This window comes from Athene noctua, chromosome 9 (assembly GCF_965140245.1).
Source record: "Athene noctua chromosome 9, bAthNoc1.hap1.1, whole genome shotgun sequence".
In the NCBI taxonomy this organism is placed as follows: Eukaryota; Metazoa; Chordata; class Aves; order Strigiformes; family Strigidae; genus Athene; species Athene noctua.
In genome coordinates this window covers 9,690,754-9,716,487 of record NC_134045.1, presented here as the reverse complement: position 1 = coordinate 9,716,487, position 25,734 = coordinate 9,690,754, and the positions used below count along the sequence as shown (strand labels likewise).

The 25,734-nt window shown below is 36.6% G+C and overlaps 2 protein-coding genes across 5 annotated transcripts in view; one reads left to right on the top strand and one right to left on the bottom strand.

Moving 5' to 3' along the window:
• RPGRIP1L (RPGRIP1 like) overlaps positions 1 to 17,773 on the bottom strand; it is an 80,733-nt gene extending 62,960 nt beyond the window's left edge. For all 3 annotated transcript variants that reach the window (XM_074913405.1, XM_074913406.1, XM_074913407.1), the window contains exons 1-6: positions 17,666 to 17,773; positions 13,366 to 13,457; positions 12,439 to 12,583; positions 9,808 to 10,103; positions 6,865 to 6,964; positions 4,612 to 4,755 (exon numbers count right to left, since the gene is read on the bottom strand). In XM_074913405.1, coding sequence (XP_074769506.1) covers positions 4,612 to 4,755; positions 6,865 to 6,964; positions 9,808 to 10,103; positions 12,439 to 12,583; positions 13,366 to 13,450 — 770 coding nt within the window. In that variant the 5' untranslated portion in view covers positions 13,451 to 13,457; positions 17,666 to 17,773. The remainder of the gene's footprint in view (positions 1 to 4,611; positions 4,756 to 6,864; positions 6,965 to 9,807; positions 10,104 to 12,438; positions 12,584 to 13,365; positions 13,458 to 17,665) is intronic.
• Positions 17,774 to 17,826: 53 nt separating this feature from the next.
• FTO (FTO alpha-ketoglutarate dependent dioxygenase) overlaps positions 17,827 to 25,734 on the top strand; it is a 259,221-nt gene continuing 251,313 nt past the window's right edge. For both annotated transcript variants that reach the window (XM_074913378.1, XM_074913379.1), the window contains exon 1: positions 17,827 to 18,006. In XM_074913378.1, the coding sequence (XP_074769479.1) occupies positions 17,968 to 18,006 (39 nt within the window). In that variant the 5' untranslated portion in view covers positions 17,827 to 17,967. The remainder of the gene's footprint in view (positions 18,007 to 25,734) is intronic.

Sequence of the window (25,734 nt, the reverse complement as noted above, 5' to 3'; positions counted from 1 at the left end):
AATTTCTCATTAGTACATTACATCAATCACAATCTCAGCTCTCATTACAGGCTAGAGCAACAAAATTTTTTGTCTACAGTAGTTCCACAATATTTTGTTTATTTAGTTACATAAAATATTTCTAAGAAATGTCCAGGGCATCTAGGCACATGACAAAGAGCTTGCTGTTGAAGAACAAAATCATTTCAGATTTTGTGGCCAAGGCAAGGTTAATCAAGGAAGATTCTGTTGAGAAAATTAATTTTCTATAAATGAAGTCACAAACCAGTAGAACAGAATAGAGACTGATTATCTACACAGCTTTCTCCCTCCCAGGTATTTGTATTCTTCTCCCAGAACATCTGCCCAGGTATTATAATGTAACTTAAAAATATGGGTTATATACAGATTTGATATAAAGGTCAATGCTAGCTTTCACTTAAATAGATAATATTTTGCTCAAAGAATAACAAAATAACATATAAGAATAAACCTGTACTAAGACAGCTCATTCTCTATTTTCTCTACTGCCCAAAAAGCCAAAAATTCTGCCACAGAACCTGAAGACATCGAGGTAGACCTGGAGCAAAAATTAGAAAAAGGGAGTAATAGCCCTTTTGAGCAATAGCCTGAATTAATGGCATACTGATTTAGCTCTAGCATGCCTTCTACCACAAGTGCAGAAATAAGGAACGTGAACTCTATCCTTTCACTCTAAACCTCATCTTAAAGCTGGATTAAAAAGTCTGAAACTGGAAATGAAGTTAGGAGAAAGTGACTTTAAAAAGCTAAGAATTATGTTTGGGGTTAATGTCTGAAGTACACCAAAGAGACAATCTTTTTTCCAGACCTCTTATCATTTGGATTAAAAGCATATAGAGTGGGGTCCCAATAACAGGCTGGGGACCAGCTGTGTGGGAACGGGGGACTGATAGCAAACTACACCAGAAGGAAATGATTAAAGAAAGGATCTTGACCTGCACTGTACAAATTTATGCCAGTAAATCCCAGATGGCTAAGCTAATAAAATTGAGGTCTAATTAAACCACATCCCTTGCATCTTGTCTTTGCTTCCATATGAGCAGGACATGGATACAATACTGAGACTACTCTTAGACAGTCCAGACTATTGTATCAGCTGGACTAGTGACTCACAAACTTTCCCCATTCACATTCAGAGCAAGAAAAACAATCAAGTAAAAAAGTACCACCACCATACTTCTGAGGACCACTTACCTTCTCTGTCTGGAAAGTAAACAAAAGGTTTATAGGGTAACAGTTCTCAGTCATAAATGCATCAATGCCCAAGATATATACACGGACTCCCAAGTAGAGAAGTAAAGACTAGAACATCAATATGCACTACTCTTCTCACTTTACAATGCTTAGAAACTAACAGGATTATATGCTGATACACATTATGTTCTTTCCTTTGCCTTTTATTTCTTATAGGAAGTCAGATATAAAGGGGGTAAAAATCACAAATTATTACCTTCTAGTAACACCTTTATGTTGTAATTGATAGCATATTTGCAATAAGCAAAACATTAACATGGCATCAATAGTTCTAGCATATTAGTTATTGAATTATTTAAACACAAATATAAAACTCTACATTTCTTTGCTGGCTAAAGAGCTATCTACAAATGAAAAAAAGTCATACACTCTAGGGAAACTGGTAAAATATGAAAAATCACATAAGGAAACGCAAATATAAGGGTGGTTTTTATATTAGACATGATTTAGCAAATTCATATACATGCTGTGTAGTCTCCCAAAAACCCTTTAGATAATGCATTGTGACTAACATATTCCACATTTCAATCTCAGTCTGCAATGCTATAATACACACATAGAAGTCATGAGTGTGTCAGACATGATAAATCCACACATTTGATAAGTTTAATTTCAAAGTTGTGTTGTAGCAAAAAATGCCCAAGGAATTAAAAACTGTCAAATTTAAGTTTTTTCATTAAACACAAACCCATAAAAAAAAAAAAAAAGCACAAATGTGCACATACCAAATACCTGTTTCACAAATGCATTTTGGGGTGGCTTTAAAAACGCTTATGGAAAGTAGCATGAGCAATTAAGTTATCTGAAACTAGCTTCTTGCAAAATGTGATTGTATAGACTTGTTTTAACTTGTGCACTGTGTAGTGCACATTGATAGACATCAAAATATGAGGTTATTATGGTTCTGGCCATCTTTAAAAACAGTCAAGGTAAATTCAGTTAAATTTTGTACTTTAGAAAATGTGTTTAGTCTAATAACCCACTGGCCAAGTTTTTCCCTTAAATCAGATTTAAGTCAGAGTTATATATTCCTGACACAATCCCCAAACAATCACTAATGAAATATTGAAAAAAAAATGACTGCAGCCTGTTACAATAATCATCTCAAGGAATACACTGCATATGAACAGAACTTTGCTATATAGCTCTTGTGTTGTTACAAAGAAACTGTAGTGAAGCTGCAAAGGCAGTTTTAAAATATTATTGGATTTCTTGTGGGTATAGACTCAAGATAAGTAGTATCTCCCTCTCTTACCACTGATGGATCAATGTTTATTAATTATGGCTGCTTCACTACTTGGAAATTACAGTTATTTCAATCACAATAATTTCTTAATTGTGTAATACAATAAAGAACGTTTTCCTACAGGTTGAAAGTAACCTAATTTTGTTAACACCAGGCTGAAGTCAAACAGCACTAAAACATGGTGGAAGCACATTTATTATGTCTTTTGAGGCACCATCCAGTTCCTAAAGAATTTCAACAGATTTAACTGTCTTTGGGTAGTATATGTAACTCGATGACAGCCAAGTATATTCCCGTAAAACAGAAGAAAAAGCTGTCAATTGTGCCATAAGACATTAAGCTACAAAGATAAAATAAAATTACTTTATCAGTCATCCAAATTTCTAGTTTTTCCTCCAAGATTCCAGTTTCTTCTCTGATGATGCAAAGATTAAAAATAAGAATTACACAGAACCTATAAATCTATTTGTGTAATAAAACAACAAATACAGACTGTTCTAGATAGCAGTTACAAGAATTCCAAGAAAGCAAGCTAATGAAAATCTCCTAAAGAGAATATGTATGGGTACCTATAGTTATTGTTAAACCTGGAGAGATTAGTATCCATTCAGCATAAAAGAAAAATAACTTGAAAAACATAGGGATTAACAGCCTTCCATAAAAGTATTCTAGTGGCAAAATTATAGAATACACACTATTCTAGATACGCCCTAGTGGACATTTTGCAATTTCTTAGTGTCTTCAGCCAAACACAGTAACTCTTAAATACTTAGCATAACTTTTATTGTGTTTCAATTAAAAATTAGACTATAAAGGATATATTTCCAGAACTTTAAACATAAATTTGCAGATTAGGTCAAGTATCATGGACTATATACAAGTAATTTGATAAACATAAATAAACAAGGGTCTGCACTACTTTTATAGCCTGACTTTATTTAAGGATTTTTTTAGTTGAATTTGGAATGTATCTTCACTTTAAAACTCTTTAGAAGTTTCACGGAAATATGGTAGCTGACATAAAATTTAGATGTATGTTCAGTTTTTGCCTGCCATACTTAAAGAACAGTGTTTATCTATAGAAAAAACAAGCAAAGAAGTTCTTTGAGATTTGTATCAGATTAATTTCAAATAATGAAAAAAAATCTTTTAAATAATTTCTCAGTCTATGCCTACAGTGAATTCAGAAAATATTTATGATAACAACTTCTTGAACCTATTTAAACTATAGAAAGGAAATTCTGAATAGGGGAGACTTATGAATTTGTAAATAATTTAATAGCAAACATTATGATGTATTATTTATGTAGTGCCACTGATGCACAAAAGAATGCTCACACATAATAACGGGGTCCCTCCCTTGAAAGGCGGTTACATATTTCTCATCCAAATAGAACCTTCACTGAAATCAAATGAAAAAGGAATGCAGGATCACGCCACATTAGATCCTTAATACAATTAAAAGTAACAAGCTGAAATTGAAACAGACAAGCAAAGTTATGTAATTTTGCATATATTTTTACAAAACTGAAGGAAGAAAGAGATTAAACTACTAGTGGCTTTATTGTGAAACACATTCTGCAATTAAGTTTGTTTAACTTTGTTTCACTCTACATCTATACCCTATATCTTCAGAAATTTGTTCAGCTACCCTTACAGAGCTATTATTTTTCTACTGTTTGTAGACTCCAAATTGTCAACGAGTATTAATGAACATTAAATTATCCGATATGAACCTATATCTAAAATTTTCTAATAATTATATTGAAGAAACAATAGATGATAAAAATTTAAGGAGTTCAACTTCAGTGGAATCTGAATCAGCTGGAAATGAATTCTCTAAAATGGTAATTATTAACTACTTTGTTTAGTCACAAAAAACCATCATAACCTATTATCATAACAATCTTCTTGCTTAGAATTATTCATGGCTATTTGGTAAAACATTTTATAACTCAGTTTCACCAAAAGGAAATAAAATGAATTACAAGCACCTATTTCTTAACAGAATATTTTTCACAGCTACATATAACCATTGTGGCATAGCTCTTCTAATGCTTCCACCATGAAGATTCCATTTTTCACAATACCTTTGGCTTGTTGTTTCTTGCTTTTTCAGCTGTAGTGTGGATTCTTCAATTTCCTTTCCTTTCCTCCTTAGCTGACTCAAAAGTGTCTCTCTGGCACATTCTAGTTCCTCAATGTGTTCCCTTTGGGACTCAATTACAGTCTCCCTGCAAGACAGCAAAAATTTTAAAAGTGTACAGCAGAATTTCTATTTCTTAGTGACATGCATCACAACAGAGGTTTAAGAGTTCAACCTACTACGAAAATAATTAAAGGTCACCACATGAAAAGATGGAATAGTACAATAAATAGATAAACAATTCAAACACATTATCAAACACAACACAAACTCTTAAAATAAATGTTTATATGGACTGAATAGTGTTTAGCAAACCTAGTTGAAAACATCATCCACAGTTTCTCACATTCTATAGTAAAAGTATCCTCCTCCTAATCCATTAGGACCAAGTGTTTTCTGAAAATGAAAACACCGTTACTAGCTATCAAAAGCATATGCGATCTTCAACGGATGAAGCAGTGGAAGTAATTTTTAAGCTTTTATTCTGACATAGATAATTTTACACACACACACACACACACACACACACAAAAAATCAGATGATGTGTCTTTAACAGTGGAATTTATCCAGTAAATGCAATAAAAAAAAAAGGCAGAAAACTACAGAGATCGGAGTCCAAATATTTTTAGTAGGCCACAACTTTGTGATTTTGATTTTTTTGACAAGTTAATCTCAGGTATCTTTTCCAATAACATTTTTTCTAATAAGAATAAGCAACAAGTAATCTACAAATGTTTCTCCACTCTAAAGCTTTTGATGCATCAGCTGTAGTTTTTCATTATTTCATAGACTTATCACACCTTGAGTTTTTTGGTCATGCATTTACTTTTGTGTCTGAGTGCACCATTCTGAGAAACTGTGGTTATTTTTTCCACCTTTATGAGAACAGAAATCCATGAAAAAAATGCTGGTTGAATATTTTCTGCATTATAACACAATGTTTTTGGTCAGTCTTAGGAGAAAAGCTATTGCAAACACCAAGATTCATGGCAGTCTTAATAAATAGTTCTTATTTTCAAAAGTGATAGGCATAGGAAATAGCCTTTTCTAGGCCCATCACTATAATTGCCTTTGGTTTTTTTTCATTAACAACATTCTGTAATCATGCAATTTTTTTGTTTTTTAGATTTTAACTGTTCAGCAAGGGTTAAATTCAGAGAGGATGTAGCAAGAGTGCAATTTAAACACTGTTAAATAATTTAAATTTATTTTTAAAAAGAATTTATAAGAATATGTCTGCAAAATTATTTCCTACGATGTCACTAAATCTTTGTGTTTACAGAATTTCAAGGACAAAATACATAATTGCACATTAACTCATGTATTTGTATACTTAGCTTGTCCATTTATTGAAAATTTAGCATTTATGGATATTGTAATAAATCTGATTTAGTAAATGATTACGCAAAGAAACACACATACTGAAAGTAGCTTTTAGAAAACCAGATGTCTAAAAAGTGTAAGAGGTTCTAACGTACTTTGAAAAAGAAAAATGGCCTAATCAGACCTCAGTATCTTTAAATTGGATGTTAACTACCTTTTCTCGTCCCTATATAACTTCTCTGTTCCTATGCAGTCTCTATATTAAGGATGTTATCAGGAGTTTCCTGAGATTCAATCTTAGCTAAAATGTGCAACTGGACTACAAACCAACTTTCAAAAGGCAGATGTGAATCAAAACCGTTTTACATTACTATCTCATACTGTGCTTTTTGCAACTTACCTGTGAAATCTGGCCACCTCTAGAAATGAAGCTTAAATGCGTCAGCGTAACGCATTCAATACAGTCATCACTTGCGTGGGTTATCACACACATTTTAGGAGTCATGCAATAACTCCTAAACTGCAATAACAAAATTAAGGTAATAATTTTGCCTCTAAGGTTCTTTCTGCTTTCGTTGGTTTTGTCAAGTAATAAGCTAAGCAGCACTGTATTCCAGCAAAAAGAGAGGCTCACCATTGAAGATCAATTTAAACTTTTAGCCAAATTCTTATGTACCTTCATTTTGCATTCTAAATCCCCGATTCTATGTTTTCCTTATAAAACACTTCTGCATTACCAGTGTTACTGTTTTCAGATTCAAAGACTTGACTTTAATTTCTGAAGTGAAAACTTCTGAAAAAAGTATTTCCTTCAAGAAACCCACAAGTTTTAACAATTATAATGCCAAAAATTAAGAAATATGAAAATCATACAAATTTCTTATTTCAGCCTTTGAATCCTCGAGCAGACTCTGTTCATATACTGGGAGCACAAAGTTAGGTGATCTCACTTCTGAATCCTGCAATCTCACTCCTGAAAAAAAGAAAAGATAAATTTTTGTCATGCCGCATGAAAAAGCATTTAACAAAACAACGATCTCTAAGCAGTACAAACACTTACAACTCCTATTAGATGCCATAAAAAGTATTTTTACACCGAATTCACATGGAAAGAGAAAATAAGAGTATCTACAACACAGCTGCTGTAAATTTTGAACTACAGGTAATACAGCATGCACTGTTAAAGTGAAGTGTTAAAAACATGTCTTGAAATGTTTTTCTTAGAAGATTTTACTTTTAAAGACAGAGAACAGAGATGGTGTCTTCAAAGAAGAATAATATCAATATCATTAAACAGGAACAAGGACTTGTAATCACTTTTTCTCTGACGGCACTTTCTTTACAAAGTCACGAGTGCCATTCACCTAGACAGAACCATTTTTAGCAGCAGAGCAAATTATTTCCTTCTGTTCTTTAGAAGCATACTAAGTCCCTGGTGAAGAAGAAAAGTGAGAAATTACTTAAGGAGCAAAAGCAGTGGTTTCTCCAAATCTCTTTGTCCTACTTCTCTTTCTTCAGCAAGAAGAAATTAAAGGAGTTCAGAGGTGGGACCAAACTATGCATTAAATTTCAAATACAGCATTAAGGCTGCCATCCCTCAGTCTCCAAAATTGAGTCATTTAGGTTCAAGGTACAATGATACCAGCAGGTTCACAAAATGATTGAAAAAAAATGTACCTACTTTGCATTTGTGCTGAGTTAACTTGATTTATATTTTTCTTTTTAAATTTTGATCTTTTAAGTATTATTTTAAGGTATTGGTAATTTTGCTATATACATATGTGTATATATATGCCTAGAGTATATATTTTAAATTTATTTTTATTCAAAACATGATTTATCCTTGATGGTTGTACTAAAAGAAAGCAATAAGAGAAACCAGTGAATATTCAGTGAATAGTCACACCTGACCACATCTTTTGGACTGACTTGCTACAGTATTTGTAAATCAGCCAAACACAAAGCAGATACAGTATGGTGCATTTATCACTTGTGCATTCTTCTTGTCTTGTCACATGCTGGAGACAGCTAAGGTCTCCGGAATTTTTCCAGTCATTTTATTTTTGGATAATTGTTCTGAATATTTTCTGATATGCGCTAAAAATGTTTTAACATTCAGCCTCATGGTTTCATAGAGCAATCTAGGAGTCCAGCAGTCTTTAAGGATAGGAGGCACATACCTGACACTAGACTGCTAGGTTTATCATCATTAATAAAAAGGCAGGATGAGAAAACACGCAAGAGAAAAACATGAAACATCCTACGCTAACGAATACGATAAAAAATGTTCTCTGACCTTCTGGAAGACAACACTATCATGTTCAAGTTCTGAGTAGTGGTTACTAGATTTTTAATAATAGTCTTCATCTTAGAAAAGTGTGTTTAAGAAACTGCATATTCATAGCACTCAAATTATGAGAACCCCTTCTAGTTTGGACAAGGTCTTACAACCGAAATAGGCACACTAGAACTTCTGTGAATTTTCTGAATGTGATTATCTGAACTGGATGTCCTGCAGACAATTTTTCTTTTTTTTCTTCCTCATGTTCTCTTCAGTTTAAAAACCACTGCCTCAATCAACATGGCCCCAGTCCTTGCTCTGCACAGGACATCTTTGATCTGGATCTATTCTTATATCGAGAGAAGGCCTCACAGCATGCCATATCAACATTTGATCTTTAATTCTTGAACCAAGTTGGCCCTTTTCTCTCTGCTAGTATAGGGCCTGAATAAATTTATTATATTTCTACCCAATTCTTGCAGTGTTAAAACAAACAAACAAAAATCTGACTTTGGAATAAAACTGTCTAATTCATGATATAAAGTGTGAAAATGTAGGTATATTTAAAATGTCAAAACTTGCACTATATCCAAATTTAAAAAAGTAAATTGGTAAATTGCTTTTTATTGCCTGTCTAAAAACATGAGAATTGTTTCTGTTTTCATATGCCTGAATAGACCATGTAACCAAAAGAAAGACCAGTGGGAGGGTAAGATGGAAAAAACCCACAATATAACTGGCCATCAGCCTGATCCATAGCTTGTAGAAGTTGAGACAATTCTACTGACTTAGTTTTGAATCAGGGCCATAGTTGTCTTTTTTTTTTTTTTTTTCTTAAAAAACACATTATCTGTCCAGTGAATAAGTTAACTGAGTACAACTACTTCTACAAATGTTCATATGAAAATAACAAGGTTTGAAAGTGTAATTTCCAAACGTAGCTACCATAAATAAAGAACTAAGAGTGAGACTGCCTTAAACAGTAAGTCTTGACAGTAAAAAGCATCATTAAAGATGGCTGTATTGTGGCATTTTCTTCAGAAAGTCCACACATGTAATAGATTTTTCAAGTATTCAGTGTTGTGCACACATGTATCAAGAGACTAGAACAAACCTTGAAATTAAAAAAGGAAAAACATGTGCAAACAAACTACAGATGTAAAACTTTGTTATAACATGATAACGCTAAACTTTTTCATATACTTCTTTTATAAGCCTTTAACATGGTAGGGAAGTTATACAAAGAAAGTCTCATTATTTTAACTATTAGAAAACTTGCTTGGTAACTACTTTATTTTCAAATCTGTACTTTTGTTTTAACCCTACCGTTGTAGATTCTCAAAATAAGGACTTCAAAGTAAAACATGTTGCTGTGACTGGTACAAATAAATATAGGAAAAAGGGGGAAGAACAATCTTTCTGCCTACAGGTACTATTGCCCACTGATGAACAGAAAAGTCTATGTACTTCCTACAGTGAAGTAATAATTAGCCATACCTATACAAACCGCTGGTATTAATAAATGTGAATTATACCTTTCTTTGCGTGCTCTGGCATGCCAGCAGCCTCACTCACTTTGAGGCCAGTGTTAATACGAGATTGAACATAGCTGTATGGGCAAGGCCTGTGGCCTTGAATCTGGAGCTGCTGTTTAGTTGAAATGAGTTTACTGCGAAGGCTTTCATTTTGTTTCTCAAGCTCACGAACTCTTTCTTGCAAATGCTCAATCATTTCTTCCAGCTCCACAGCCTGACCCAGCCGCTTGGGGCCGCCACCAACCTGGTCAGACCGTTTTTTATCATTAACAAGCCGTATTAACTTGGTGGCCATTCTGGAGAAAATAATAAAAAAAGATGAAAAAGAATGTGAAAAGTCAGCATAAAAAGCATTCTGTTGAAAGGAACATAATCACTGTGAAGACTTCAGCATAGAACCTGAATAATAAATTTCAGGTTTTGATATAACTATTACTGCCTGTGAAGAACTCTTTGAAGATAATTGAAACCACTGTGCAGCAATCTGCTTTATAGCACTGACAAATAACAGTTTCCTAAGGCTTATCATTTAAGGTTAGTAAAGGGAGGACACATATTTACTCCATATGCTGCTTAAATGTAATTTTTAACGCATGACCTTATATAGGAACCTCTGCATGCTGTTAAGTAAAGTTACAGATTTGGGATGCGGTGGGGCAAACTATAAAAGCTACAATTCCACAAAACATTCAACTATTGAAAGAATGCTAATAATATGCAACATTCCAATGATATAGCATTTCTAGTATTTTAGGATTTAAATATATATTTCAGTTCTAAAGTGGCTAAAATATATAGGTGGAGATATTTAAGAAGGCACTCCAGAAAAAGAGACTTAATAGTTCTCATTACCATACTCAATTTTATACTTGGTAAATGTTACCAACATGCTTCAGAGAAGGAACGGTTAGCTGAAGAATATAATTAGATGCAGAGGATATGGTTTTAATCTATCTTTAAAAGGACACAAATTTTGCTTTTGGCATCTCAAGAGTTGTACCTTTGATTTCCTTTAGTTTTGATAAACATTGGTAAGCTGGAACAAAAGGCAGAGAGGGCACATGGGGGTGATGTAATATGCAAGAACAGAAAACATACCCAGCAGCAAATGGAAAAAACTTGGCATATAAAGAAAGAAAAGGTGGCTTTGATGAGAAAGACAAGTTCAAGACTTTACAAAAGTGGTGGCACATCTTCAAGACCTGTATCTAGTTTACAGGAAACCTATTTTTGCAGGCCTAGAATGAAAACTTAAAAAAGGACACACTTCATTTGTTTAAAGGGGCTTGTTTTATTTTTGTATACTTGTGGACAGAAGCTTCTACTTAACAGAACAAAAGTGAAATAAAAAAAATCCATAATAACTTTAGGATGTCACAGAATGTTACTTGCCTGTAAGCAGGTTTTTTGTTTATTTGGGATTTTTCAATGTACTTCAACTGCAAATTCATTCCAAACTTTTAGTTATAAGGGCTTTGGCATGAGGGATGGTGGGAAAAAAATCAGCTTAAGAAGTTAAGATTTTTCTCTGGCAATCTAAACAAACATTGTATTTTATATTTTTTGTGCCTTAAAATACTATATCAGGTATTCCAATTTGGACATTCTGTGTAATTTTACTGAAGTGAATGTGAGCACATGTGATAAATCGTCTGACAGAAACACAGGAAATGCCATTTGGAATAAGCAAACAATTCATTTGTTCCACCAGCTTGTATTTGACAGCAGCCTGACAGAAAAAATGGAAGTTATGTCATGCTGGTCAATTTGATCCTGACTCACTGAGTACTGAGTCAAAAGGAAAGAACGTTTTGGACTTTAGAGAAGTATGAAATAGTCCCACTTGAGACATTATCTTCAGATGCCCTTTCATGAATCGGTTAGCTTCTCAACCAGAATCTAGCTTAGATGCAGCAAAATTTTATTAGCTTAAGTACAGCACAATGTGAACACAGAGTCACAGTGCTTCTGGATTCATTAGTCCTCCTGGAATATGGTAATACCATGATCAGTCCAGCACAGCACTAATAGTAATAATAATAATAATAATAATTAATAAAAAGCCTAAAGTTGTTTGCTTATGTTTGGGTACACTGGGAACTGTGCGCCCCATGCTACTTGGGGTGCCTTCAATAAAGTTATCTGAATAAAGGAGAGATGATCATAAAGATATTTCAGGGTTAACTAGATGATAAAAGGCTAGATGTTAGTTAACTCCATGGAGGACAGAGAAGGACAAAAAAGGGGCAGAATCTCTTTGTATAGGCCATTTTGATTCTAGGATGAAATCCCTGATGAATAATTAGGCTTCTATAGCCTCTTCATCAGTTCCCAGAATACCTGTTATATCTGTGTTCAGACAGCACAGCTATGAACCCAAGGTGCCAACTCAAAGTGGTGGATAGTGGTGAACCTCTCTACATGGAGACCTAATACTGCCAACCACAAAAAATGTCACTCACCCCACAGAGACAACCAGAAATCAGTACAAAAATGAATTCCAATGAGTGATTTTTGCTACTGCTTTAACAAGCACTCTAAGAGAAATCAGCATGATTTTTAAGCTGCCGATAATGCTTCAAAGGGCAAAAATGTTATTGTGACCTAAAATAAAAACATTAAAACACATACCTTTTAATTTTCTCCTCTTGCTTATTTGCATGCTGTTTGAGTAAGATGTTCTCATCTCGTAAACGAAGAAGTCTGTCTTCCAGTTCCTCTCGACTGATTCGTGACACACCTTGTCGAGCTTTTAAATTCTGTGCAGTTGATGATTCTACCCAAACCAAGACAACTTTAAATTACCTTCAATACATTCAACAACATGTAATACAAAGTCTAACTAATTTTGAAATACTGAAAAAAAAGAAGAGAAAGTTTTCAAGTAATTTAATGTTTTACACTTGTATGAGTCTGTTGATTAATTTTTTCAGATTTATTGTCATATAATCGCTTCCATTTTCCTCTCTCTTAGAGATAAAAAAGTAATTCAGGTGATACAGCAAAATGATTACCTTCTAAACAACACAAAGGAAATAGTTTAGCAAGTAACAAGGTACTGTCAAACATACTACTTAAAAAAATAAGATTATCATTAACACGGAGATGCTTTCTAATCTTTCAAAGTTAACAAACCCTCCTGAAGTTTGAAAAGATTAACTCATTCTGGAAATTCACTCTGCTACAAGACTAAGCCCAGTAGTTCCATTCTAACAGCAGCTGAGTAACATATCAGAATTGCATAGTACTTTTGGTTCTCATTTTGTTAAATGGGTCTGGCCTTGTCCTTAATTCAGCAAAAAACCCCCTTTTCTTCTGGAAGGATGAACTTTATAGCTCAATGAGATTTCCAGTTTTTAGCATCTCACAGCAACTGCCCTCCTATAAAAAGCACCATGAACACAGAATGGGTCATAGTATCTTTCAGAATTTAACCCAGATTTTCAATGGTATTTGAACTTAATTTTGTGAGTGGGAATGTCAGAAACATTTTTGAAAGAAACTAAAGAAGCCACTGATCAAAGTCTGTAACTGTAATAAATAGCAGCTGGTACAAACCTTGTAATCCTCCAATTCCAGCTAGAGTTAGACCTACATCTCTCACAGGCAGGTCCCCCACACTTTCATCAGCTGGAACAGACATGGTTTATCTACGGATAACAAAATTCAAATGAAAGTCTCCTCCATCTGTAACTTAAACTGTGAGACTAGAATGAACTGCAATACATCATATAAAATGAAGGAACAAGTAATGACAGATTCACTGAAATAACAGTCTTGTACATTACTGTAAATGCTCCAATCTCAATTGTATCACTCAGAGGACAATCTAAGCTTTCAAGTTTAATGTCATGCCAGTTTTAATCCATGCACAAAATATGGCTGCTTTGTTATACAATAGCTCCAGTTGTATTTAATGTATGCAGAATTAGCTTTTTTAAGTTCTAGCACTGTTGTCTTCAGCAACCTTTGGGCTAAGGCCATATTTCTAAGTGCATGTAGGAAAGAGACCTGTTGGGGGGGGTGTTTGCCTCTTTAATTGTTTGTTTGTTCATTTTAAGATAGGTCAAAGCTTAAGGCATCAACTGTTAGATGAGTAATGCCATCTTCCACATTTTGAATGGGACTCTTTGAAACAGAGGTGCTGGGGGTTATGAAGTCATTTCAGTGTTGCCTACCATTCTCTTAGTCTTCTTTCAATCACTGTCATAAGAGAAATTACTTTCTAAGATAGAGACTCTCTTATGAGCGATTCTCATAAATCCGAACACACTTCTTTCTTGAGGCAACAGAAAGCTTAGCTACATGACAAAGTGAGATTAAGAAAGTATTAATGTGAGAAAGTGCATTATTTGTTTCAGTGTAATATATGAAGATACTCATTAACTACTGTTTCTTTCTTCTCTTAGAGAGCAGAAAATTAGATGTTGTCCATAGAGTCAAATAAGGCTGAAATAGCATGAAGAGAGAGACATGAAGCCCTTCGGACAGTTGTCTTTGTGATATTCTTTAGGTGATATAAAACTTTAGTGAATACAGAAACATCTAGGAACGCAATTGAAAATTGACAGTGATGTTCACTGAAGACCTGCATCAGAGGACAGAAGGGACAATATAATCCACTGACATTCCATGAAGCATCTGTTAATTCTATCATAACCAAAACTGCTGCTAAAGATATGCCTTTCTTCTACCAATAAAGTCTTCTGTCATAAACAAGTCTCCTTATGGCTTTGTCCAAAGGAATGAAAAGGATTAATGGAACTCTGGTTTGCTATAAGTCAATCTTGTTTTCAATCTTTGTTTTTTTCATCACTAAAATTTAGGATAAAGTATTATTTCCAGTTTTCACTGTTTAAAACAACCTGAACACATCTTTCTTTTGTGTGGAACAAATGTTTTCTCGTCATGACTGTTGAAATGCCTGAACTGATCTACACTTGTAGATTAGCAATAAGGCTGCAGTTTCAATGCTGTCAGTCACAGAAGTGGAGAATAATACTTTGTGATGTTGAGGTCCATGGCACGCACCTGTTTAACCAATGGCACAATTCGAACGACAGATACATATCAACTGGCATCCAGTGTTCTTAGTTCTTTTCGTGTTATTCACACAAATCCCTCAAAACGTTTTTGTAATTTGTTGAATCAGCGTTATCTGCAGTCACTGACTTCACTCAGGTCTAGGTTCATTGTTGGGGTCATTATTACAGATCACTGTATCAATATCACTACAGCAACTGAGATTGAAGTGAAACAGAAACCTTTACTTCTAGATGATCAATCCAAATTTGGTTCATAATGGTAGCAAGAATAATGTGGTTGTCTTAGTCTTCACAAATCAGAAAATCACAGGATTTTCTGGTAAATTTCAGAGAGGCATGACTTCACAACGTTTGTAATCTATCAAATCAAGCTTCAAAAACCTCTATCACAATAATAGGCACAGGCAAACATCACTGCTTTTCAGTATTTGCTACTTGCTAAAGAAATTTTGCTATGGATATCTACCTGTTATTTTCAGTGTGAAAGAAATCCATTCATTTAAAAACCAAAACAACACATGCTTGCCCCTCAAAAAAACCCTTGTCCGTAGTAATCCATTACTGGCTGCAGCAAAAATACAGAAAAATTTAAGTTGTAAGCAAACAAACATAGCAGGGCTGTACGTGAAAGCCAGTTTTTACTGGCAACATGACATTACTTGAAGACGTGACAAAAAGCTGCTAAAAAGCTAAAGTCCCAAAAACTTCGGTGAAATCTTCAGAAGTAAAAGGAAGAATTAGTTGTTTAATCTTCATTACAAAGTGATGAAATTAAGTATTCAGCTTTCTTTTCTGTCCTGGGCCACAGGAAAATTTTTTTTAAAAAAAGTAACTGTTTATGAATGGTTTTAGGTAGAAATAGTATAAACCTGTCTCCTGGTTTTAGGGAGGAAAACATAATTACTGCTTTAGGATTTGGCTTGGCAATTTATTTGCTTCATTAGTAACAGAAGAACTAGTGTGTCTTTAATAACCACTAACAACCATCATTTATGCTTCTGGGAGACAGGACACTTCAAACAGCAAAATCACGTGTTACATATGTTACAGTGCCTTTCTGATTATTACCTCTGTGTCAATCACGAACACTGAAACAAAATTACTTTCCTTGCAGCCAACAGTGGCAGCACTATTTCTGAAGGCATATGAGATTTCTCCACAGAGTTTGTATTACTTCTTTGGAAAGCATTTCTAAAGCAATTAAATATGACAAAATTGTACAGCAACACTGCTGCAAAAGTGATTGTATTTAAAAGTCCAACATTTCCTAAAATAAAGCATCATAAAGCAAATGAGATATATATTTGTATTTGTGTCTGGACAGATCCACACGCCATGCTGAACTTCGACAACTTAAACATGGTTTTATTTCCAAGAAATGTTACCCTACAGTCACCTCAGCACTTCTTGTTCCTAAAAATAAGAAAAAAATCCTTCACATACAAAGAAAGTAACATTTTCCATATCTCTGGGATTAACCTATAAGAATTTCAAGTTTGGTATAAGCAAGAATTTTAGATATAGCTACTGATGGTAAACAAATGGTAACTTATATACTGCACTACTTACAAAACTGGTGCTGTTACCACCTGAATCTGACAAATTACTACAAAAAGCTGCATACAAGTTTGCAGTGCTATGCAAGACCACACAGTAATGAGCATGAATACTAAGTTAATTATCAAAGCTGATGCTTTAGGTCCAAATTTTTATATAACTCTCAGAAGCATACTGTTCTCCCATCATCATTCAAATGTAGAAAAACTGAGGAAGGATTACTTAAATTTCCAAGAGTTCTCAGCCAGTGAGGCTACAGTGAGTTTCTAGTGTCATAACTTAAAAAGTTATGACAGTTGTTCCAACATGGGATTAGAATTTCATGAGTTTGGCCATGGCCAAAGATGATGCTTTGCTTACAAAATCCTACCCCACTTCTCTGGTGGAGGGAAGAAGAAAGAAAGAAAGGAAGAAAGAAAAAATAAAAAGAATAAGGAAAAAAAAAACGGAGGAGACAGACCACCCATCTATTTTAGCCTATCACAAAGTACTTCCAGCCTACGTTCTTCCTCTATTGATCCTTTAAAGATAAACGTTTTCAGTCTGTTGGGTTTGTCATCTGAAATAATCTCATTTTCTACTTGGTAGGAGTACACACACATATCATCTCTCAAACATCATCTGTTGCAGTGTCCTGACTTTCAGGAGGTGGAAAGGAAAAAACCAGAGAAGATATGGAAGATATTAGGAAACCAGATCACAACATCCTGCTGCAGTCTGAGGGAAGAAACATCTCTCAGACCTGTAACACAGAAAAATCAAAAGAACCATGTCTTGGCCTCAACACTATTTTACAAGCCCTTTCTAAATTTTGCTTCAGCTCCGTCGGTTCTGACAATAAGTGACAGGGCTGAGGGGGCAGGGCGGGGCGGTGCGTTCGCCTCACGCAGGAACGCCCTGCGCACCCCGGGCTTTCCCGCCCTCGGGCGCGGGACCCCCCCCGCTGGAGTCCAGCAGCCTCTCTACATACCACAGGCCACAGCTGAGGAGAGCTATGGGGGCACTTCTAAAAAAGTGGTGAGGCACTCTGCCTTTTTCCCCGGGCACTAAACTGCGAGCGAGGGAGCCTCACGGGCCGGGAACAACCTCTTCAGGAGCGCAGCCGAGGGCCGGGAGAGACCGACCCGCCAGCCCCGCTCCTCAGCGACGCCGGCTCCGCGGGCTGGGACACGGCACCGCAGCGCCCTGAGTAGCTCCAGCACCGCTGTCCCCCCCGCGCCGTGCCCCAGAGGAGGAGACGCTTCCCCCGTACTCACAGCTCCCTGCCAGCCCTATGTCTTCTCTCAGCGCTCCGTTAGCAACTGCTCCCGTTGCCAACCGGGCCCTTCCGCTTCCGGGTCGCGGCGCGCCGCGGCCTGCCGGGAGCCGTAGTTCCGCCAGGGAACTGTCCCGGCGCGGGACACCGCCCGGTGCCGCCGCGGCCCCGGTGCCGCCGCGCCCCGCCTCCTGCCGCGGGGCCCGCCGGGGGCTGTAGTCGCCCGGGAAGCGGCGTGCCAGGCCGGTGCCGGCGGGAGCCGCTCGGAGCAGCGGGGGGCGGACGGCTGGCTGAGGCGGCACCATGAAGAGGAGAGCGGGGGAGCGGGAGAAAGAACTGAAGGTACCTCCCCTTTGCTTCCCGCTCCCCTTCGGCCCCGAGGAGCGCGCCCGCGCTCAGCCCGCCTTCCCGCCGCTGCTGCGCGGCTCGTGGGGCTGCGAGGGGCAGAGCGAGCCCGCCCGGGCTCCGGCGGCTCCGGGGCCGGAGCGGGAGCCCCGTGCAGGGACTGCGAGCCCGCCCTCAAGTTTGTTGTGAGAGGGAGGCGGCCCCAGCGCCGCGCTCCCTGCCGCGGTCGAGCGGCCGGGGGTGGCGGGCGCTGCCCTCCTGCGCCGCCGGGCAGCACCCGCGTAGTCCCCGGGTCTCCGCAGCAGCTGCGAGAGGCCGGCGGCAGCGCAGCCGGGGCCCGGGGCCCCGCAGGGGCGGGCCCTGCCCTGCCCTGCCCTGCCCTGCCCGCCCGACTCCGCCGCCGCGCCAGTCACGCGTGCCCGGCGTGGGAAGCCGTCCCCTCCGCCTGGGGGGCCGCGGCCGGCAGTAGGGGCGGCGGGTCGGGGCACCGGGGCGGGGGAGCCTCGGCGGGGCCCAGGTCGGTCTGTCCGCCCGCCTGGGGCCAGGCCGGTTTAGCAGTGATGCTCTAGTTAACTTGGAAACCTTAGATTCCCCTCTCCCTGTGAAGGGGGGAACCTAGTATGGCTTTAGCAGTAACTAGGAATCAAGATTTTTACCATCTGGGCAAGATACTTTATTTTAAAAGAGTTCTACGGTGTTATAGGAGAAAAATTATGCAAGTTACATATATTTGGTTTGGTCAAACCATTATCAGATGATGGATTATGTAACTGTGCTTTTTCTTCAAATTTAAAAGTAGTCTACACCCAGCCTAACCTAAATAAACGTTTTTAAGTCTCTTACAGCACCCTAGCTTTATAGTCTTTTTTCTTGATGATGTGGTTAGATGCGATGCTGTTACATGCTTACATTGAAGATGTAGCTACGTTGTATAAGCAAACAGCATTGCTGAATGTTTTGCTATTTCAGGTGCCTTTTGAAGGGCTTGTTTCTACCATGTTGTGCGATATTTGCCTGCAACTCTTGATGGCTGTTGTACCTCTGCTGATTTTGTTTACAAAGTAGTAGTACAGAGAAGCTATAAGTTACTTGTTTGAAAGCAAAATGCTGATTTTAGTGATGTTAATGAAAAGAAGGCTTTATATAATTTTTCCACTATAAATTTAGATAAAGGTTTCTAAATTGATAATCTGGTTCACCTGTCTTTGCATACAGTACATACTGGTTTTGATATTACTATTAATTTGCTCTTGAATTAAAAGTTATTTCACTATAGGGGCAGGGAAAAAGTCTGACTTAAATTTGCAATTAAATATTTTAATAGAAAAATAACTTTAAAGCCTGTTCACAGTAGTGAGATCCTTAACAACTCTTTAAGGACAACCTGGTCATTTTGTAAGTAGTCATTCTGCTATCCCTCATTGCTGAAGAACAGTAACTTCTGGTTTGATTGTGTTTTGCTCTTTCTATATATGTGAAACACATGCAGACGTAAAGTGTCCCATCAAACAAATGTAATTACATTGCAGAAGAAAAACCCTACCCATACCTTCTTTAGCCTGTGCATTTATGCTATACATCCAAGGGCTTTTGTCTTTGCAATGTATCTCAAACATATTTGGGAATCATTTGCATTAGGACAATAATTGCCATTGATAAGATAATCGTTCAAGGATATGTGTGAGGGAGTAAGATGGAACTGTGAACTACCATTGTAGGAGGACAAGGCGCTTGAAGAGCTATCAGAGAAGCAGTGTATAAGAAAAACTCAGGGAAGCTAGCTAGAGTGAAAGAGTACTGCCTTAGACACATCTAGATGCTGTAGGTGCACAAACAGAGAAGGATGAAAATTAGGAAGAGATCCTTATAGACAATTTAAAGGTGTGAATAGTTATAGAATGCCTTAGGGGGATGTTCTAAGTTGGGTACTACTTGAGAGAAGCTTTGGATATATTGAAACAAAAAGAGCCTGTAGAACATCTTAGAATAAAGGATGCCAAAGGAGAAGGCAGCAAGGGGAAGAGAACATCTTAGAATAAAAGATGCCAAAGGAGAAGGCAACAAGGGGAAGTTGAGGGGTTATACAAGAAGAAATGTATGCTTTCTTTTCATGAGAGCATCCTCATACTGGTATTTTATACAACTTAATTAACAATGTAATGATTGGGCTTCTGACGCTGTGCCAGTTCAGTCCCTAGGTTTAACCATTGTGTGCTAACGTTACTCACCTAAGAAATGCTGAAGGCAAAGGAAGTGTGTATTTATTGTAGTAGTTCTGCCAAGACTTCCATTTAGGTCCTGATCAAAATATTTCATAGCAAACCAAATATTAGTGAGGTTAACCCGACCTCTTCTGGAGAGTAAGATTTATGAGGCCTATTAATGAGAGGGAAGTGGTTGGATAGAGAAGCTGGTTTGGATTATGTATCTCCTGGCAATGTCTCCGTTCTGGAGAATTAAATCCTGAATAAAAGTTCTTGTTTTGCTATAATTGTGTACAGTTAAATGCTATCTATCAGAAGCCCAGTGATTGACTTTTGCGTTGTAATTACGCAGTATGTTTCTTATATGTGATAAGCAGTTCTCTCTGTCTCAAATTTTCATGTGTATAGCAAGTTTTGATTTATAGAAGAACATTCCTGTTCCAAGTACATATGGTAGAAATTCTTTAGGATGCAGTGCTGTCATACAGCAATTTCCACTTTGCAGATCACTCAATTGGATTGAGTAAGATTGAGTGTGTATCAGAAATGAAATTGTTTATGCTAGTATTTAGTGTTCCAAGCCCAAGAGCAGGAGGATGCAAATTCATTCCTGCGAAGAGGGTCTGAAAAAAGTTGGGAAACAATAGCCAGAAGTTAATTACATAGCTGTTTTAAACACCATGCTGGGGATGCTAGTGTGCTGTGGAATATTTCTCTGAGTTTTAAGTTGACAGCAAAACATGATTATGCCGAAGTTCCTAAAGACATCTTTGGAGATACTGCATGCCATCAGCTTCTCTGGTCTTCCCTATAGCAAGTACTACTTCTGTGCGTAAAACCTGAGCTGTTAGATTTTGCTCATTAGCTGGAAAAGAGTTGTAATGAAACAGCCTATTGGGGTGTGTTTTGTTTGTTTGTGCTTAACTTATAATTTAGTTTTAATTAGCAGAGTTTATAGTAATTTTGATTCTTTTTTTCTTGATGCTGTTGGTCAGAGTTTCAATCAGCTTGCAGTAAACTTTTTTTTTCTGGATGAAGGAAAGATACCACATAAAGTAAAACCAAATATAGACCTCTTATTTAGTGGTCTCTTAGACTATCTTCTCCTTTTAAACTTGGGAAGAAAGCTGTTTTGCTTTTTGGATGTTTATTATCTTGATTAATATTCACAGACTAGTTAAAAAAGTTAATCTTTAATGTAAGCCTTTTCTCAAGACTGATTTAGTCTTTTTTTTTTTTTTTTTAAAGTAAGTTTCAGTGTGACATATACCAAATTCTAGTAAGTACCTTTATTTGCTTCCTCTTGCCACTCTTTGCATATTAACACCTTGTGTCATTACGGTGTGAAAGATAAGATCCTCAACTAGTCTGGAGTATTTATTTTCTTTTACTTTAAAAGGATTACATTGATGGGTCTTTGGAATAGACCACTAAGCCCAGTTCACAATTACCTTATGTAGCTGTTTATGCTAATTCACATTACTGTGAAACCAGAACTGACTACGGAGAATGTATTCCACAGACATTACTGTTATGTTTGTACAGCTCCCAGCACAGCTGGGACCCCAATCCAATAAAGTTATTGCTATACAAATAATAAATGCATCAATATGCACATATCTGAATATTCACAAGGGCTTTTACAAAGATATTCATGCACAATTTCACATTTGTGAGACATGTTAGACAAAGTGGCAAGGAAATATAAAGCTTTAAATAACACAAAGCTTTGCATGTATTCTGTTTATAAGGAGGAAAAGGGAATACACAGTGTTTTGGCTAAGATTTCAATGAAAGTCTTATTTCTTGCATCTCCCTCATTTTTGCTGGCTGGAAAATAATATATATTTACGAGATAAAGTAGGTTGTTTCAATATATTAATACTCAGGGGAAAATAGGCACGTATTCTCAGAGCACTTAAGAGCAGAGAATGATTTTAGAATTAATACTGAAAAATGTTACCCATACCATGCAATGAAGTATATAAACTTTAACATTGTCTTACCATAGTTCGTTCAAATATTATGTTAGTCTCTTGTTTTTGTTATTGTTCTGCCTTGATGTAAAAACATACAAAATTTTCTATTTGAAAGATTAAATATATTCTTTTAGAAGTTGTATTTAGAAAAATTAATGAAACATCTTAGATGCAGTTAAATAAGCTTCTTGTCATGTCATATTTCTGCTTAGGTAAATGGTGTGCAGGTTTTAGCAGAATCAGCAGCCAATATGCCAGTAGCAATTTTTGTGGTAATCACATTATTGGCCCTTCCCATTATTAATGAGACAATAATTAAGAAATAGTGTTGATAGTCACATAACACATGATTTGTATATTGGAAATGGTCAGGTAGAAGCCTTGCATATGCAGAATAAAATACAAGAAAGAATGAGTGGCAAATGTTCCTTGCTTTTAAATTCATCACATTCCTGCTGCTTAAATTGCCTCAGCTGCTAATGCTGGAACCATTACAGTAATGGACTCAGCAAATGAAGGAGAACCAAGACATACACATTTTATTACTGGAGGGGTAATTTTCTCTTCATCTGTAATAGCAGCAGTGCCTGAGTATTGATCAGACCATCAAGATACTAATCCTCTATAAAATTACTTGTTATAACTGAAAATGTGTTAATCCAAATCATTCTGTGTCCTGACTTTTTACTTACTACTGAATACAGACTATTAGATGGTTTATTTTTTGTGATTTAAAGCCTTTATATTGATAACAGTAGGAGCTTCCTTTGCAAGAGCATGTGCTTAATCTTAGCTATGGCCCAGGGTTGTCTTTTTGTTTTAACTAGAACATCACCCATTTAATTAAGAAGTGCGTGTCTATCTTGCTGCTCTGAATTATATTGCTACTTTAGGCCCTGCAGATTTATTAAACATGTTGTTTTACATTCAGTCTCTTGTTTCTGCTGTAAATAAGAACAGATCTATGCTTCACATACTCGAATCTTCTAAGATCGTGGAGCTAAGGATGTGAGGAGCATGGATACTGGAAACGCTAATTCACGTTTTGTTGATTGTGACCCGTAAAGCTATTGTATATGAGAGTAATCTAAGAGAAGGCAAATGCCAGGGGTCTAAAGGTCTTCAGTTTACTTTGATCCTAGTGATTCACTACATCTGGTATGGGAGTTGTGCATATTCCATATCTGAATATGCACTCTTGGGAAGGCTTCTCCTTTTCCTCCCCTGCCCCACCATCTCATCTATTTTTTCATAGTCTTGTATGTTAAGATTATAAACTCATGTCTGTCCCTTGTATAGCCTCTAGCCAACTAAAAGTTTGGCTTGGTTGCATGCCACAAGTATAATAGCTGTTACGGGTACACAGTACCTTGTAGGACATGGCTGCATGAAATGGTTCCATTAACCCTGACCTTTGATTAGACTTATTAATATGGGATGCTACCACCTGACAGCCATTGATATCTTGCCAGTTTATGGGGGCAAGAAGTGTCCTAGAAGTGGGACAAGATGCAGAACTGGTTGCTTATTTTAAAGAATCTGGAAGTGTTCTATGTATTTTAGGATATTTCTGTTGATGTTGTTGTGTCAATTAGATTTTTGCTCTGGCAAAACAAACAGCATGTTTATTTACCTAATTACTCCCCTACTTTTTTTTCTCATAATTTAACTGATTCCACTTGTATCATTTAGAGACACTTTACATTTCCTAAAAAGTACTGGAGTACCAATACCTTTACAGGGATTTTAATTCCTTGTCTGCCTCAGAACACTAATTTTTTTCTCCCTTCTAATAAACAGTATGAACAGAGCGTATGTTGCTTAATTCAAATTTCCCTATTGAAAGCCCCTTTACTATAATTTTCAAGACATCAGACTAGAAATGCGTACAGGAAAGCATCTTGTGTGATGATGTGATTTGGAGTTCACTTATTCAGAAAGCTACACTGCCAAATGTAAGATGAACTTTGAAGTTTTCTGTTGCTTGGTAAAGTTGCAACCAGGCTGTTATTAAACATGAATATGTTCTCAAATAGCAACACCGAGACAAAGAAAACAATTTACAAATTCAGTGTTCAATGTGCAGTGACTAAATATGTGATGATAGTTGTTTACATTCTTTTTCAAATATTTCTGTAACTTGTGCCATTCAGGAAAATTAAATTTACCCCAAAAAACCCAAGGGAAAGTATGTTGTGGAAATCCTTCCTGTTTTCTGTAGAAAATAAAATATCATAAGTATTGAATTTCCGATTTTGAATTAACATCTTGCTGAAGAGAAGTCTTTTGGAAGTTGTTAGAAGGTGATTCAATTTCAGAAAGCCAGGTAGTCTCAAGGTAGGTCATTCAGACCCTGGTATCTTCTGATTCTGAACTTAGTTTATAATCTTAGAAGTTTTAGATGGAAATTGGCACTTTTGAAATGAAGCTATAGTGAAATGCCCCTGCTGGAGGTGCAGTACTGGACATACTTTCACTTTTTAAATCGATTTGGAAAATATTTAATGAATAATTATAATACTTTTCCCTTTTACAGCATGTAGGATTCAGTTTCATCTGACCCAGGTTGGTAAAAAATAGACAGGCCGAAGAGTGATTGCCTAAATCTTGTTTCAGTTCCCACTGCAACTGGTTATCAAACTTATGCAGCCTTCAGCTGAAACAGGATTGGACTCTCATGCTTTTAATAATTTATCCATTTCTTAACTTATTTAATTAACCTTTAATGACCAAGAACATCCAAAATATCAGATGATTGTCTTCCCTTCAGTTGAGACTAAAAAGCACTATAGTGTATTACTGTATTCTGTTAGGTTCACTAGTAAAGTGCAAAACATGGTTATGAATATTTGTTAACATTTAAAGTATGGGACAGATTAAACATATCTTTGAAGCCTTCTGGATATAAAATGGTAGTGCTGTAATTTCAAAACACTTTCTTTTAGTTATTGGAGTATTACTATGAGAGAAAACTCTCCCTTATTTAGCTCAACAGTTTTTTGCCTTTATACGCATGCTACACCACTTTCTAAAAGAATTGCATCTTTATCTCCTAGAACTTGTTCAGTTTCATTTTGTCCTTTTATCTGCTGCTTATCCCACCATTTTTATTTAAGACTGTAAAGTTACTTTAGTGTAACTGCTATTGTCACCTTTGCCCTCAGCTAGTCAAATAGTTTACCTTGAGGGAAGCATTTATCTCCCACTTTCATTATTATTATTTTCGTAGCTGTAAAGATATATATTTTATGTCTCCAGAAGGCTGTAACAGTGAAACGAGGTATTGATCTGCTGTATTTGGCAATTTCTTTCCACCTTGCCATCGATATCATGTCAGCCTCTGTCTGTACTGTGGTTGACCTCACAAATAGCTCTTTATGTTCCCATTGGATTCAAATGATATACTATGCTCAAAAGTAAATCAATGAATGATTATAAAGTTTTTAGTATTATTTCATAACCCCCAGGCAACTGATACTTCATGTGGTGAATACTTGAAAAGGTACCTGATTAAAATATGTTGCTGATTCTGTTCTAAGGTT